Below are 17767 nucleotides of genomic sequence, written 5' to 3'. Positions count from 1 at the left end.
CTTGCTCTGGTGTGATTCTTGTAAATTCAGTGGAATTGCAGGAATTTTACAAACATCAAACACTTTGTCTTTCAAACCAGATGTTAAAGTCAGTTTTAGCAGTTGCATTCAATCTCCCACTATTTCTGTTAGCTCTCTTCGATTCCAAGCTTTACAGACAAATGCCTCTTTTCTTAACCCAACCTTCATCATCTCTCTAGTCAGAGAGATGATGAAGATCTTGGGTACACAAAATCCAATCATCATCAGCGTTGTCATCATCACTAGATTCTTTTATCTCTTTCACAAGATAAAGGCTTTGGATTAGATTTTTTGTTTATCTGCGTTGTGTTTTTTTTTTTTTTTTTTTTTTTTTTTCAATTTAGCTATTATATTAGCTATTATATTATTATATTGTCACTTAAAGACTGTAAAACATTTGGCACCAACTCTCATGTGGACTTTTCAGGGCAGACACCCTAAATACTAAATATGAGCAAACTAATGGAAACCTAAAGGAGCCCAGAGGCTGGCGTGTATTTTATCAGACTTTTATTTAACCCTCTGACTTAAATTCCCCTCATTTATTTTCAAAAACATTTTTAAAAATCACTACATCAGTCTACAAGATCAATTTTTGGTTGGACAGTGCAGAGTCATGAGTTAAAATAAATACAAGAAGAATTGTAAAATGTATTAATTTTAATTTTATAAAAGAAGAAGAAAGGGAAAATGGGCAGGCCATTTTCCAAGAGAGCTGATTGGTCAGTAGGTGGGGCTTTTCTACCTGCTGAGCTCTTATCCTGAACTTAACCTGCTCCGGAGCAGGTTAGGTGTTCAGCATATGTTACCATGGCAACGTAGCCTGATAAAAAGTAAGCCACCTTTATGGTACAGAAAAGCCAGGGTTAAGCCTGAAGTTAGCTCGCTAAGCCGAAATCCAGCTTTATGGTACAGGCCTCTGGTCCACCTCCATGTTCCACCTGCAGGAGCTTCTCTGACCTTCCATTCTAAATCCAGAGGCTTTAAAGGCCCCATGGTGTCCACTTTTCCTGGGTTTTATTTGAACTGTTGATCTCCCTGCAAGATGTATTTGTGGTTTTGAGTACCTGTGGTCTGCTAAATATAGTTTCACAGCTCCTCTCTCTTGCCTTTCACCAGAGCACTGGCAGCACGGTTCCTTTAGCCAGTCAGAAGAGAGAATCAGCCCCTCTCCACTGACTGGCTGACTGTTTTCTGAGTGACATATGGTCGGGCCAATCACATGCAAGTTAACGGCTATAATGTTATCAATGGTGCTCATGAAAAACTTTACAACTTCTGGAAATGTTTTCGTCCTGATGAGACAGAGACAAAAAATCACTTACTGGTCGCAGAGTTGACGTTGGTCCAGACAATGTGGGGATAGCAGCATCCTTTACAAAATGTCTGTGAAACTGGCATTGTATTGTGTCAGGTTGATAAAACAGTCGGCGCTGAAATGAGCCGAACAGATGAGCAAATTTTGACTAAAACCCTGCGGGACCCGGGAAAAAATGACCGTCAGCCGCTGGTCTGTCCTGTGTGTTTCTTTTGGAAGAGTGTGCAGAGAAACATGAGTCTCCTTGCATCCGTCTGTGGGGCAGCAATGTTTCTTCAGCATGTGGCTAACTTGTTAGCTTGTTACCTGGGGAGTGGAGGCGGGCCGGCTAGTTTAAGCGGTAAACAGGCATTTATTACAGTAAACACTTTGCTGGAACTCTAATTCTCTCTGTATTAACACAAGATATACAACATGTGTTGGGATGTGCTGCATCTCTAACATCAGCATTGACTCTGAAACATCTCACCGACACACTCGTGTTTGCTTACATCTGTATGATGCTCGATGAAGCTTCTCCCAAACACACACACAGAAACACACACACATGCAGGACTGCGTCTCTACAGGTTCTCGCCAACGTGGATTATCATGTGTCTTTTGAGGTGTCCTTTCTGTGTAAACGCTTTACCACAGAGGGAGCAGACGAATGGTTTCTCTCCAGTGTGGATTCTCATGTGTCGCTTGAGGTGTCCTTTCTCAGTAAACCCTTTACCACAGACGGAGCAGACGAATGGTTTCTCTCCAGTGTGGATTCTCATGTGTTCCTTGCAGTGTCTTGTCTCGGTAAACCCTTTACCACAGATGGAGCAGACGAATGGTTTCTCTCCAGTGTGGATTCTCATATGTATCTTGAGGGTTTCTTTCCATGTAAACCCTTTACCACAGAGTGAGCAGGGGAACGGTTTCTCTCCAGTGTGGATTCTCATGTGTAGCTTGAAGTGTCCTTTCTGTGTAAACCCTTTACCACAGAGTGAGCAGACAAATGGTGTCTCTCCAGTGTGGATTCTCATGTGTGTCTTGAGGTTTCCTTTCTGTGTAAACCCTTTACCACAGAGTGAGCAGTCGAATGGTTTCTCTCCAGTGTGGGTTCTCATGTGTATCTTGAGGTGTCCTTTCCGTGTAAACCCTTTACCACAGAGTGAGCAGGGGAATGTACTCTTTCCTGTGTTCTTGGTCTTGGAGCAGGAAGCTGGTTTCTCTCCCACATCAGGACTGTCATGACTGAGAGGGATGTCACTCAGTGGGTTTGAACCTGACTGGACTTCACTGGTCTCATCCCAGTCATCACTGTCCTCAGTCTCAGCCTCAGAGGAGGGTTCTGGGTTCCTGGCTCGTTCCTCTCCACCATCTTCTGCTTCCATCTGTCCAGTGGAGCAGCAGGCGTCTCTGCTCCACTGACCTTCCTCTTCATCATCCTCACTCTTCACAGGGACAGCAGTGAACGGCAGCCTGGTGATATCCTGAAGCTGCTCTCCTTGCTGATTGGTGCAGAGTTCCTCCTGTTCCTCCTTAATGTGTGGGGGCTCAAACTCCAGACTGGGGGTCCGCTGAAGCTGCTCAGGGGGAACCTCCTCTTTACACACCACTGGAAAACACACACACACACACACACACACACACAGAGAGAGAGAGAGAGAGAGAGAGACACACACAATTATGCTTGGAAGATGACCCGAGCCTGTCAGCATCACTTCATGTCAGCATAATCCCTACTAAAGCTTTTGTAAAAAAAAAAAAAAACAGATATGGTGACAATCAACACTTGCTTTTTTTGTTTTTTGTTGGTTTGTTTTGTAATGTTGAAGAAAAACCACTGTAGTCCAGTCTAGGAGTTTGCTGTAATGGTGTGAGTTTATTGAAGTACACCGGCACACTGGTGAACTGACCGACACAGAGGGTATCTGGTACAGTGAGTTGACCAAGAGCAATGTCAGGGGAAGACCTTTATACAGTGAGTACAGACGGTATGTAAATAGGCAGAGAACAAAAGGTGAGGGAAGGTATTGTAAGACAGTGATCAAGGTATTTTAAGGCAGTGATCAGGTAGGGTGCGGTTCCGAATGGGAACAAAAGACACGGTAAGTGTTCATGTGCATGCCTACAGGATTAAAGGCCAGGCCCAGACGACAGGATGGGCCCATCAATTAGCAAGTCTGAATCAATCAGGAAGTCTGAGCCGCCCAAAATGTGTATTTTCCTTCCACAGTAATTAGGTGAGAAATAGGTTGTTTCTTATTCTCACCTAATTCCAGTTCACTCCATGATTGCTTGGCGACCAAAGATCGGACGTCCCGTAACTTCGCCCACCAGAGCCCCAGTAAAAACTTTGTTTTACATGGTCCTGATAACCTCACCGCCTCAGTTGATGAGATTATTGGCCGACTTCACTCTAACATCAAACCTGCCGCTGAGAATCTCTTTGTCATCTTTGACCAGTTCATGTCTTCATGTCTCAAAGCTCGCCCAGTGTTTTCTTTAAATAAAAAACATCGCAAAAATAGCTTGTCTTCTCGAGCCCTGCAACTTCTGACTCACACTTTGATTTAGTCCTGTCTAGGTTATTGTAATTCCCTCTACACACGAGCCTCAGTAAAGCCGCGTTAAATATTTTACAGTTGCTTCAGATTATTTACTAGAACGAGCTGCAGGTCTCACATCACCCCTGTTCTGGCTTCCTTCCATCACCTCAAAAATTTACAAAAACTAGTTGTTCTCCTCCTGTGGGATCCAGTCAGAGGGAAATCCTGCTGGTTTGAGCCCAGAATCACAATCTCCTCCTCAGCATCTGGACTCTGAAGAGACGTTGCTGTGACTTGGGCCGATTCAGAAGAAAACAACTTGGTGATTCTGGGCTAAAGTCAATATACTACCACTACTACTACTACTACAATTACTACTGCTACTACAATTGCTACTACTACTAGTAGTACAACTATAGCCTAACAATTAATATACTACCACTACTACTACTACTACTATTGCTACTACTACTACTAATATACTACTACTACAATGACTGCTAAAACTACTACTACTACTACTGTTACTGCTACTACTACTACATCTACTAATATACTACTACCACTATTACTTTACTGTTAGTAGTACTAGTAGTAGTTGTCTAGAAAATTCAGAGTTTTTTGTTTTAGAATGTGGCCCCGCCCCCCACACCCCTGCAGTGACCCTGGTACTGCATCGTACAGAGGCCTGTGTGATCCACAGCAGCCACTTTAATTTCATTTTTTTTAATTTTTGTTTTTTGATTCCACTCCAGGAGGCGACAGCACCGATAAACAGGTGACGGCACAGACAGACGAGGCGCAGGGTCGTGTGGTAAAATATGGAAATTGCTCTAGTAACGGCTGTCTATCAGTAAATATGATGATAAATAATTTGTATTCAGAATAAACGATTTGTTTTTAAAATGATCTGAAAGTTGTGGCTGAACAGACCCACTAACATGATATTAACCTGTGAAGTTGGTCATTTAGAGTTGTTATTGTCATGCATTAATATTGATATCATTAGTCGTTATTATCATGCATTAATATTGATATCATTATCTCACAGATGCTGTAGATTGTCTCAATGTTTTCTTTTGAATCTTAACTGACGGTTAGCCTCGCCTGTCTGGGTCCAGGTGAGTCGCTGATGTGAAAATGGCGTTTAAAACTTACGAACCTCTGTGCAGTCGCACCTCCGGCAGCAAGATGGCGTCCAGGAGCCTCTGCTGCCTCTCCACCTTCAGTTTCAGGCGAGAGTTTTGCAGCTCGTACTCGGCCAGCGTCTCCTCCGGCAGAGCCAGCGTCTCCTCGGCGGCTGCAGTCTGTTCCCGCATCACCTGCGATCTCAGCTCACAGAGTTCAGACATCTTCACAAAGTTGAGATCCGACTTTTCGGTCCTTTGACTCCAAGAGAAAGTACTCAGATATTCGCCTCAGAAATGGCAAATGGTTGTATAATGAAATTAAAAAGTGGTTTCCTCTTGACTGATTAATTGATTGTATAAAAAATAAAATCATTAAACATGGAGGAGTGTAGATGGTGCATTTAGTAGTCTCACAGCCTGTGGGAAGAAGCTGCTCTGTAGTCTGGTGGTACGGCAGCGGATACTTCTGTATCTTTTGCCTGATGGCAGCAGGGTGAACAGGCTGTGGCTGGGGTGGCTGTTGTCTTTTAGGATCTTTTTGGCTCTGCGCGGGCACCTCACCTCCCTAATATCACTGATGCTTGGTAGATGTGTGCCAATGATGTTTTGGGCAGTTTTAATCACTCGTTGCAGAGTCTTCCTGTCCTGGGCGGTGCACATCCCATGCCAGTTTGTGATGTTTCCAGTCAGGATGCTTTCAATCGCTCCTTTGTAGAAGTTGACAAGAACTTGGCATGGGAATTTTGCTTTCTTAAGTTTCCTTAAGAAATACAGCAGTTTCTGAGCTTTTTTAACCAGGGCAGAGATATGTGAAGTCTATGACAGGTTCTCTGTTATGTTGATTCCCAGGAACTTGAAACTGCTCACTTGCTCCTGTTAAGCCTGGGCTCCAAACAAACTGAATCCACAAAGCGGAAACGGTGAAAATAACAATAGTTCTTTAATGGAACAAAGGTTGGCCAAATACAAAATGTAACAGAGATATCCTGGGGAGGCTGGACGCGGCAGACAGGACACAGGAGAGGCAGGCAGGGTATAGGAGCAGAGGAAAAAGAGCCAAAGTTCAAAAATGGGCAGCAAACAAGCAGAGCAGAATACTCAAGAGTTAGCCGGGACGTTACCACGCGAGGGTACAGGACGAACTGGCGGTGAGTGGAGGTCTGAGCCGGGATTATAAAGGCAGTAGAGTGGTGGAGATAATGATGAGATGGAAACCAGGTGCGTGAGCAGGAACAGGTGAGTAAGAGGAATCAATGAGCCTGCCACGCCCAGCCTAGAGGGAGAAACACCCTGCGTTCCAATACTCATACTACCATACTATTTAGTAGGGAAAAAAAGAATTAGTATGTCCCAATACATACTAAACTACATACTTTGTAAGGGCAGCTGCAGTACATACTAAAAGTAAAAAGTATAAGTATGCGATTTGGAACGCAGGGACAGACACACAACACAGGGGGAGGGGAAACAGGAAAAACACAGAGACAGGACAAGGGAGCTCCTAACAGCTCCACCTCAGCTCCATTGATGTAGAAAGGGTTGTGTGTTTTTGCCTCCTTTTTTCTAAAATCAACTATCAGCTCTTTGGTTTTGCTGACGTTGAGCAGTAGGTTGTTTTCTGTGCACCATTCTGCAAGATGGTTGATTTCCTCCCGATATGAAAACTCATCATTGTTGGAAATCTGGCCGATGGTGGTGGTGTCATCTGCGAACTTCACAATAGAGTTCTCTCCATGTCGGGGGTTGCAGTCGTGGGTGTACAGCGTGAACAGGAGGGGGCTGAGCACACAGCCCTGGGGCGCTCCGGTGTTGAGCACTAGAGTGGAGGAGGAGAGACTGCCAATCCGAACTGACTGGGGTCTGTTTGTGAGGAAGTCCAGTATCCAGTTGCAGAGGGTGGTACTGATGCCCAGAGTGTTCAGTTTTCCAATCAGCTTCATGGGGGAGATTGTGTTGAAAGCTGAGCTGAAGTCAACAAACAGCATTCTGGTGTAGGTGTTGCTTTTCTCCAGGTGAGTGAAGACTGAGTGGAGAGCAGTGGAGATGGCATCCTCTGTGGATCTGTTGGTTCTGAATGCAAACTGCTGAGGGTCCAGACTGGCAGGGATGTTGTTCTTTATGTGCTGGAGAACCAGTTTCTCAAAGCACTTCATCAGGATGGGGGTGAGTGCCACAGGGCGGTAGTCATTTAGATCAAATATGACAAATAACAAAAAATTAGGATAAAGAAAGAAAGAAAGATGAAAATATAAAGTCAAATAAGAATAAGAATAAATAAATACAACAAATAAATGAATACAAATTAAGAAAGTACACAATAAGATAGAATACAATCCAACAAGCACTCCCATTTTTTTTCTCATGTTTTATGTTGGTCACAATAAGACGAAAAGATCAGATACAGAATTCTGTTTGCCTACAGGGAGTCCCTTTTTTTTTTTTTTTTTTTTTTTAAGTCTCTTAATTAACTTTATTTTGAAATTCCAGCAGGGATCCTGAGGTTTCCACGGATCCCAACATGAGCTGCTGGTTTCCAGGGAGAAGAGTCTGAACATCATGGAGATCTTTTCTATGTGATGTGATTCTGCAGCCGTAAAACGACCGAACGGCGCCCCCTTCCTGTCGTGACTCGACCACGCTGAGCGCCGACGACGAGAGGCCGGCAGGTCCAACGCTGCCGCTCTCACTTTGTTTTTGCGCTTGTCACACTGATGTCTCAAAATTGACACTTTAACCCCGCCGGCTGCAGAGGAACTGGCCCTCTCTAACAAGAGGCCCGTTTCCACCAAAAGGTTCCTGGTAGTATTTGGGGGGCAGGAGCTGCTACAGGAACGTCCTCTCGCTCGGCCCTCTCAGCTGCCGTGTCTCCACTGAGAGGGCCGAGTAGGAGGAAGGTTCCTGTAAAGTTATCGGGCGGTTGCGCGACCATGACCGGGGCATCAAAATGCGTGTTGTTAGCCTTAGCTAACGTCCACTAAAGCTAACGTTAGCGTCCCTAAAAATGCCAGCTAAAAAGTGTGTTGTTAGCATTAGCTAGCACATTAGGCAGGGCCTTTTTTTTAGCCCCTGTAAAAGTTTAGGAACTCTCTCCTTCGGGGTGGTTCCGGCGGTGGAGACACGCGACAACGGCCCCGGCCCCGTAAAATTACCCCGAAGTTTCGGCAGTGGAAACGAGCTTAATGAAGGTCGACCCTTGATGGAGGTCTGCTCTCAGTTTTAGTTTCATCAGAATCGTCACTTTGATTCAACTGATTCTGATATTTCATTTTATAAACCTTCTGACGCCTCGTGTTTATTCTGCTGGTTGAAATATTATTTCACTGTCACTTAAAGACTGTAAAACATTTGGCACCAACTCTCATGTGGACTTTTCAGGGCAGACACCCTAAATACTAAATATGAGCAAACTAATGGAAACCTAAAGGAGCCCAGACGCTGGCGTGTATTTTATCAGACTTTTCTTTAACCCTCTGAATTAAATTCCCCCAATTTATTTTCAAAAACATTTTTAAAAATCACTACATCAGTCTACAAGATAAATTTTTGGTTGGACAGTGCAGAGTCATGAGTAAAAATAAATACAAGAAGAATTGTAAAATGTATTAATTTTAATTTTATAAAAGAAGAAGAAAGGGAAAATGGGCAGGCCATTTTCCAAGAGAGCTGATTGGTCAGTAGGTGGGGCTTTTCTACCTGCTGAGCTCTTATCCTGAACTTAACCTGAGGCCTGTACCATAAAGCTGGATTAACATAGCCGGGCTTTCTCTTACTTATCTGGCTTCACTTAACCAGACATCCGCACTCCAGATTTTCGGTACCATAAAGCCGGTTATCAACTCACTAATTCCACCCAGGTGTAACCCTGGTTACAATATAGTAATAGAGCACAGGTAAGTATCAATCAATAACAATAGCTGGACCAGTATCAGAAGACACTAAGTTGTTAAGAGCCAGGAATTTGAACATCAAATGACACGAACACCTATGATTTGTGTTTTTTGTATGGCCACATTTATATTGCAAATTTAAAGCACAGGAAATATTTACAACAGTTAAAACATATAAACAATGAATGAAAAATACTAAATTAAAATAATAAAGCCGGCAAAATGAAAACCCAAATTCAGCCTTTCTTGCGTTGGGGCCCTTTTTAAAGTCAGTGTCAGTGTTTATTTGTCCTACCACACAGTCCGTGAGTGAGGGGAAATCAGGAATCCTGCACACTTGTAGGTGTTGAATATCAGTGGTTCGGGTTGGCTCGCCACCCAGCTTGCACTGGGAATCGGTTCTGGATCTGGAATTCTTCAATCTCACACACACCTGGCAGGATGTGCTCTCATGGACGTGCAACAGCTGCGACCCTTGTCATGACGTCCACTCACAAAAAAACCCCCTGACCTATAGCAGGCCAAACGAGATTGGATCAGCTCATTAAACTCATACATTGTCTGTTTAAATCATAGTTAAGTTCTAAATCTATTAATTTTCACCAATTAATAATGTTCTATTTTCTATTAATTAGTTCAAATTAGTTCTGAAAAGGTTTTGTTGTACAACAGTATTCAAATCTACAAATATCAAATAGAAAGCTACAGCTGTGCAACTGTTAATGTATTCAAAGTGCTTCTGGTAAACATATATTCACAAGAACTGATTGCATCAATAACAAAATATATTATAAAAATAAAATAAACATCATGAAATATTTCCAAAATGGCAAAAACTGAATGAAATGCAATAATATTTGTGACATGCATAGCAAATTAGAGGCATTAAGGCTCAATGTGCTTCATTATTTCTCCCTGCACCGGTGAGAAAACAGAGAAAAAATGCACTAAACACCCATTTTGCGTATTAAATGCCCACCCGAATAACTGCTGGGGCGATTATTTGTATCATAATGAGGTAACCCAAAATAAGGCTACTCACCTTAGTTTTGCAGAAGTAAACAGTTTTCCGCACAATAACAGTGCAGCACTTTTGTTTTTTTGTCAAAATAAGAGCGCTAGCTAACGTTAGAAAAAAAGGGTGCACTGTAATCTTAAATGCCCGACTATAAATATGTTGGACAGTAACTGTCATCACAATAATGGCCTGGTGCAGGTCTGTGCAAAAATAAATAAAGGCCTGCAGCGAATAGCCGCGTGGTTCTTTTAAACGCCCGGGGTCCAAGTTGATTTGGCATATTAAACGCCCGGGCGATTAATTGGTGAAATACGGTATACAATCAACTAGCAAGGTTAAACAGTGTTAGCACTCACTGCTGAGTCAGTCAATGTATATGCTCTTTAGCCAGTCAGAAGAGAGAATCAGCCCCTCTCCACTGACTGGCTGACTGTTAACGGCTATAATGTTATCAACAGTACTAATGAAAAACTTTACAACTTCTGGAAATGTTTTCGTCTTGATGAGACAGAGACAAAAAATCACTTGCTGGTCGCGGAGTTGACGTTGCTCCAGACAATGTGGGGACAGCAGCATCCTTTACAAAATGTCTTTGTGAAACCGGCATTGTATTGTGTCAGGTTGATACCCTTTTAAATTGCATTTTAGATATAAAGTCATGGATGGCAGAGAACTTCCTACAGCTCAACCAGGACAAAACAGAGGTTTTAGTTATTGGCCCTGAAGGCAAGAGAGAGAAACTATTACCAAAACTAAAGGATTTTAAACCTTCACAATGTGTCAAAAATCTGGGCATCCTTTTCGACTCTGAGCTTGATTTTATTCCACACATTAGAAGTATAACAAAGATAGGATTTTATCATCTTAAGAACATGGCCAGAGTGCGCCCGTTTCTCTCTCTGGCCAGCACAGAGGTGCTAATGCATGCTTTTATCTCTAGTTGTTTAGATTATTGTAATGCCCTGCTTTCTGGTCTCCCCCCGAAAGAGAGTATTTCACACCTTCAATTACTCCAGAACTCAGCTGCACGTGTGCTGACGAGGACCAGAAAGCAGGCTCATATTACACCAGTTTTAAAATCACTGCATTGGCTCCCTGTGCGTTTTAAGGATTGATTCTAAGGTTCTTTTATTGGTTTTTAAGTGTCTTAACGGCCTTGGGCCTTCTTATCTGTCTGACCTGCTTTTACCCTACCAGCCCTCGCACACCCTGAGGTCCTCCGGTACCGGTCTTTTAACTGTTCCCAACGTTAGAACAAAAACTCATGGTGAATCTTCATTTTATTATTATGGCCCACGTCTGTGGAACAGCCTGCCGGAGAACCTCAGGGCTGCTGAGACTGTTGATGTTTTTAAGCGCAGGCTCAAGACCCACCTTTTTAATTTGGCTTTTATCTGATTCTAGTTACCACTCTTTTATGCTGCTTCTATTGTTCTTATTGGTTTTAGTTGCTTGTTAAATAATTTCTTTTTTTTACTTTTTAATACATATTTATGTTGCCTGTATTGTTTTATTGTTTTTAATTTTATTGTTTTTAATTTATTAACACTCACCCATTTATTACACTTCATTTTTTATATTGTTTCTTTTTTCTATCCCTTTTAGTATTGATTGTATTTTACTCTGTTGTCTTTTAGTTTTTAGCTCCAGTGTTTTCCTCATGGGGGCCCTCCACACCCGGAGCTGTGTCTGGCCTGCCTGCGGGGGGTGCCGTCCTGGGGGTTGTCTTGGCCTGGATGGTTGGGGGCCCTGTTCCATGGCCTTATGGCCGTGGTGTGGGCTCCTGTCTGTCTGGGTCGGGGTGGTCTCTGCGGTGGCGCCCCCTGTAGTCGTGAGCTGGGATGTCTCCCGGTGTGGATGGCTCCCAAAGAATGAATGGTGTTTCCTCATCTGGTCCCTCAGCGCTCAGCCATGTTTTATTTTATTTTTGGGTGGGGCTGGGGTGGGCTGGGGTGTATGCATGTGTGAAATATGTTGTACTTGTGTGTGTGTGTGTGTGTGTGTGTGTGTGTGTGTGTGTGTGTGCGTGTGTGAGTGTGTGTGAGGGGGTGGGGGATTAGGGTTGTATGTATTTTAATGTAAAGCACTTTGCGTTGCATTTGTTTTATGTATGAAAGGTGCTATATAAATAAAGTTTGATTGATTGATTGATTGATAAAACAGTTGGCGCTGAAATGAGCCGAACAGACGAGCAAATTTGGACTAAAACCCTGCGGGACCCGGGAAAAAATGACCGTCAGCCGCTGGTCTGTCCCGTGTGTTTCTTTTGGAAGAGTGTGCAGAGAAACATGAGTCTCCTTGCATCCGTCTGTGGGGCAGCAACGTTTCTTCAGCATGTGGCTAACTTGTTAGCTTGTTACCTGGGGAGTGGAGGTGGGCCGGCTAGTTTAAGTGGGCACAGTCGCCTTATGTGACACAGGAAAACAAAAACACAGGAAAAGCAGCCACACACACACTGTCTGCATTTGCACGTGAAACAGTTTATTTAGTAAACAGGCATTTATTACAGTGTACACTTTGCTGGAACTCTAATTCTCTCTGTATTAACACAAGATATACAAAATGTGTTGGGATGTGCTGCATCTCTAACATCAGCATTGACTGAAGCATCTCCTGCTGCTGCTCTCACCGACACACCCATGTTTGCTTACATCTGTATGATGCTCGATGAAACTTCTCCCAAATACACACACAAATACACACACTGACTCAGGCAGTGACATCAGCAACCACACATCTAGGAATAAATTCAGTGATAGAACAGCAACATGCATTGATCACATTTATGTTAACAGACCAGAGTACTGTTCAAAAGCTATATCAGTTCCACTGGGTTGCAGTGACCATAACCTAGTTGCAATTGTGCGAAAAGCTAATGTACCTAAAGCTGGTTCCAGAATTAATTATAGAAGGTCTTATAAATGGTTTAATCAGGCATTATTTGAGGAAGAGGTCAAGTGTGTGAAATGGTCGGATGTGTGCAGAGAAGAAAATCCCTCTCGAAAATCCAGAAAAAGCACTGTGTGTATTCATGAAGTTATTTATGGAGATAGCTGATAAACATGCTCCAATGAAAAAATGGACTGCTCGGTCAAATAGTGCACCCTGGCTGGATGATGAATTGAGGGGATTAATGGCCCAGCGTTATGAAGCCAAAAAAATTGCAGATAGAACAGGTTCAATGTCTGATAGACAACATTATTGTAAACTAAGAAATGCTGTGACGAAATTAATAAAAAATAAAAAAAGGGAATATTATAGGCTGAAAATAAATGATGCTAAAAATGATGGAAAGAAGCTATGGAGAACGCTGAATAACATAATGGGGAGGAATTCAAACATGCAGGCCTCTTTCATTGAGAAAGACGGTACATTTATTACAAAGCCATATGATATTGCAAATTATTTTAATAATTATTTCATAAGTAAGGTGGATAAATTAAGGAATGCCATGTGTAGAATAAATGACAATGTAGCATACAACATTATTAAAGATGGTATCATTAAGGAAAAGCAGTGCAGGTTTGTATTTCAACAGGTAGGGGAAGAAAATATTGAAAGATTGCCGATGCATCTGTCTGACGATAAACCTCCTGGTACAGACAATCTTGACTGTAAAATACTCAGAATTTCAGCTAAACATGTACCCAAGCCATTATGTCATATATTCAATAAGTGTCTAGAGCAGGGTGTGTGCCCGGATATTTGGAAAGAAGCTAAGGTTATTCCACTGCCTAAGGATAAAAGATCCACCTTCGATGGTCCTAACAGTCGACCTATAAGCCTCCTTCCAGTACTAAGTAAAATCTTAGAAAAAATTGTATACATTCAAATTCAGGAATATATGTCAAGTAATGGTCTGATCACAAGCTACCAACATGCATACAGAGCTGGGCACTCCACAAGCACAGCATTAGCACAAATAACGGATGACTGGCTAAAGAACATGGATGGTGGAAGGCTTGTAGGGGCAGTATTGTTAGACTTCCGCGCTGCTTTTGATGTTATTGATCACTTTTTGATGCTGAGAAAACTCAAAAGTTATGGTTTTAGCTCAGTTGCTCTTTCCTGGATGGAGAGTTACCTGTCTAGGAGAAAGCAGAGAGTTTTTTTCAATGGAAGCTTTTCTGATAGCAGGGAGTTACAGTGTGGGGTTCCTCAAGGAAGTTCCCTAGGCCCTCTTTTATTTACCATATTCACAAACGATCTACCATTAATATCAAATAAATCTAGTTTGGTTATGTATGCAGATGATTCCACTATGTACAGTGCCGCATCTACTCTTAAAGAGCTAAATGATACATTAAACATTGAACTTAAGGCAGTAGCTGACTGGGTCGCCAAGAACAAACTCGTGCTGAACATAGCTAAAACAAAATGTATGGTATTAGGATCCAGACATATGCTGGACAGTGATCCTCAATTGAGCCTGTCACTTGCCGGAAAGCAAGTAGAACAGATAAGAGAGGCTAAGCTGCTTGGCATCACATTAGACCCTAAACTAAATTGGACAAAACACATAGATAACATAGTGACAAAAATGGGAAGGAGCATTGCTATGACTAGAAAATGCTCAAAGTACATACAGCAAAATACTATGAAAGAAGTGACACAAGCTCTAGTTTTGTCACACCTTGAGTACTGCCCTGCCATTTGGTCATCTGCTTCAAAGAAAGACAAATAGCTCAAAAAAATGCAAATAGCTCAAAACAAGGCTGCAAGATTAGCTCTCCAGTGCTCTAAAAGAACACATGTTACAGAAATGCACAGAAATCTCTCATGGCTTCCTGTTGAGAACAGAATACATTCTCGTATTCTCACTTTTTTCCGGAATGTGTTAATTGACAAGAAACCACAGCACTTCTATGACCAAGTTGAATACTCACGCGATATACATAACCACATGACTAGACAAGCCAGTTCAGGTTATATTGAACCACCTAAACCAAGAACAGAGCTACTTAAATCTACTGTTATCTATCGAGCTACAACAGGATGGAACTCATTGTCTAATGACATAAAGAATATTAGTACGAAATTTAGCTTCAAGAAAAAGTTGAAACAACACTTGATGCAAATAAGCCTTTACTAATCCCCAGAGGTGATTTTGGTGTATTTCAAACTGATTCTGTCTTATTTACTGTAGCATCTTTTTCTTTAATTATTGAGAAGACGGGTGATTGCTGAATCGTGAAATGATGTAATGTTTTTATTCTTGTGATGGACCCCAGGAAGACTAGCTTTTGTCTTGACAAAAGCTAATGGGGATCCTAATAAACAATAAACAACAATAAACACACACGCATGCAGGACTGCGTCTCTACAGGTTCTCCCCAACATGGGTTATCATGTGTCTTTTGAGGTTTCCTTTCTGTGTAAACCCTTTACCACAGACGGAGCAGACGGATGGTTTCTCTCCAGTGTGGGTTCTCATGTGTTCATTGAGGTGTCCTGTCTCGGTAAACCCTTTACCACAGAGTGAGCAGACGAACGGTTTCTCGCCAGTGTGGGTTCTCATGTGTCGCTTGAGGTATCCACTCATGATAAACCCTTTACCACAGAGTGAGCAGGGGAACGGTTTGACTCCAGTGTGGGTTCTCATGTGTATCTTGAGGTTTCCTTTCTCGATAAACCCTTTACCACAGAGTGAGCAGACGAATGATTTCTCTCCAGTGTGGGTTCTCATGTGTCGCTTGAGGTTTCCTTTCTGTGTAAACCCTTTACCACAGAGTGAACAGATGAATGGTTTCTCTCCAGTGTGGATTCTCATGTGTCCATTGAAGTGTCCACTCGTGGTAAACCCTTTACCACAGAGTGAGCAGTCGAATGGTTTCTCTCCAGTGTGGATTCTCATGTGTATCCTGAGGGCTCCTTTCCGTGCAAACCCTTTACCACAGAGTGAGCAGGGGAATGTACTCTTTCCTGTGTTCTTGGTCTTGGAGCAGGAAGCTGGTTTCTCTCCCACATCAGGACTGTCATGACTGAGAGGGACGTCACTCAGTGGGTTTGAACCTGACTGGACTTCACTAGTCTCATCCCAGTCATCACTGTCCTCAGTCTCAGCCTCAGAGGAGGGTTCTGGGTTCCTGGCTCGTTCCTCTCCACCATCTTCTGCTTCCATCTGTCCAGTGGAGCGGCGGCCGTCTCTGCTCCACTGAGCTTCCTCTTCATCATCCTCACTCTTCACAGGGACAGCAGTGAACGGCAGCCTGGTGATATCCTGAGGCTGCTCTCCTTGCTGATTGGTGCAGAGTTCCTCCTGTTCCTCCTTAATGTGTGGGGGCTCAAACTCCAGACTGGGGGTCCGCTGAAGCTGCTCAGGGGGGACCTCCTCTTTACACACCACTGGAAAACACACACACATACACACACACACAGAGAGAGAGAGACACACACACACAATTATGCTTGGAAGATGACCCGAGCCTGTCAGCATCACTTCATGTCAGCATAATCCCTACTAAAGCTTTTGTAAAAAAAAAAACAGATATGGTGACAATCAACACTTGCTTTTTTTGTTTTTTGTTGGTTTGTTTTGTAATGTTGAAGAAAAACCACTGTAGTCCAGTCTAGGAGTTTGCTGTAATGGTGTGAGTTTATTGAAGTATACCGGCACACTGGTGAACTGACCGACACAGAGGGTATCTGGTACGGTGAGCTGACCAAGAGCAATGTCAGGGGAAGATCTTTATACAGTGAGTACAGACAGTATGTAAATAGGCAGAGAACAAAAGGTGAGGGAAGGTATTGTAAAACAGTGATCTAGGTATTTTAAGGCAGTGATCAGGTAGGGTGCGGTTCCGAATGGGAACAAAAGACACAGTAAGTGTTCATGTGCATGCCTACAGGATTAAAGGCCAGGCCCAGACGACAGGATGGGCCCGTCAATTAGCAAGTCTGAATCAATCAGGAAGTCTGAGCCGCCCAAAATGTGTATTTTCCTTCCACAGTAATTAGGTAAGAAATAGGTTGTTTCTTAATCTCACCTAATTCCAGTTCACTCTATGATTGCTTGGCAACCAAAGATCGGACATCCCGTAACTTCGCCCACCAGAGCCCCAATAATAACTTTGTTTTACATGGTCCTGATAACCTCACCGCCTCAGTTGATGAGATTATTGGCCGACTTCACTCTAACAGCAAACCTGCCACTGAGAATCTCTTTGTCATCTTTGACCAGTTCATGTCTTCATGTCTCAAAGCTCGCCCAGTGTTTTCTTTAAATAAAAAACATCGCAAAAATAGCTTGTCTTCTCGAGCCCTCCAACTTCTGACTCACACTTTGATTTAGTCCTGTCTAGGTTATTGTTATTCCCTCTACACACGAGCCTCATTCAAGCCGCGTTAAATATTTTACAGTTGCTTCAGATTATTTGCTAGAACGAGCTGCAGATCCCACATCACCCCTGTTCTGGCTTCCTTCCATCACCTCAAAAATTTACAAAAACTAGTTGTTCTCCTCCTGTGGGATCCAGTCAGAGGGAAATCCTGCTGGTTTGAGCCCAGAATCACAATCTCCTCCTCAGCATCTGGACTCTGAAGAGACGTTGCTGTGACTTGGGCCGATTCAGAAGAAAACAATCTGCTGATTCTGGGCTAAAATCAGCAGGATTTCTTTGTTCCTGAATCCCATGTCAAAGTAGAATCAGTTGATCAGCTGCAGGCCTGAGACACGGCCAGCTTTGACTTTGTTTTTTTTAACATAGATTTGTGAGGGTTTTTTTGTAAGCGACCATCTCAAAAGTTTTTTTCTATGAAATTTACAACTTTAATCCAGAAAATTCTGTAGTACTACTACAATTATTATGACTATTGCTACTACTACCACTACTAGTGCTACTATTACTACTACTACTATTACTACTACTACC

At 42.7% G+C, this 17767-nt stretch overlaps 1 protein-coding gene across 1 annotated transcript; it reads right to left on the bottom strand.

Annotated features, from left to right (window-relative positions):
- Positions 1-1902: 1902 nt before the first annotated feature.
- On the bottom strand, positions 1903-17066 carry LOC115359831 (gastrula zinc finger protein XlCGF57.1-like). Its single transcript, XM_030052473.1, has 4 exons — positions 17042-17066; positions 16012-16241; positions 15247-15804; positions 1903-2436 (listed from the first exon to the last, which is right to left on the bottom strand). Exons 1-4 carry the CDS (start codon positions 17064-17066, stop codon positions 1903-1905), a joined length of 1347 nt encoding a protein of 448 aa, XP_029908333.1.
- Positions 17067-17767: the final 701 nt, after the last annotated feature.

This window comes from Myripristis murdjan, chromosome 5 (assembly GCF_902150065.1).
Source record: "Myripristis murdjan chromosome 5, fMyrMur1.1, whole genome shotgun sequence".
Taxonomy (NCBI): Eukaryota; Metazoa; Chordata; class Actinopteri; order Holocentriformes; family Holocentridae; genus Myripristis; species Myripristis murdjan.
This window is presented reverse-complemented; position numbering and strand designations above follow the sequence as displayed.

Bases quoted from the DNA above. Each gene is read 5' to 3' on its own strand.
- LOC115359831 (XM_030052473.1), bottom strand. From the start codon at position 17,066: ATGACAAAGAGATTCTCAGTGGCAG. The intron at 15,805-16,011 runs GCAGAAGATGGT...AAGAGTACATTC, and splicing joins GCTCCACTGGACAGATGGAA to CCCTGCTCACTCTGTGGTAA. The intron at 2,437-15,246 runs ATGATAACCCAT...CTCAAGATACAC, and splicing joins AAGGAAACCTCAAAAGACAC to ATGAGAACCCACACTGGAGA.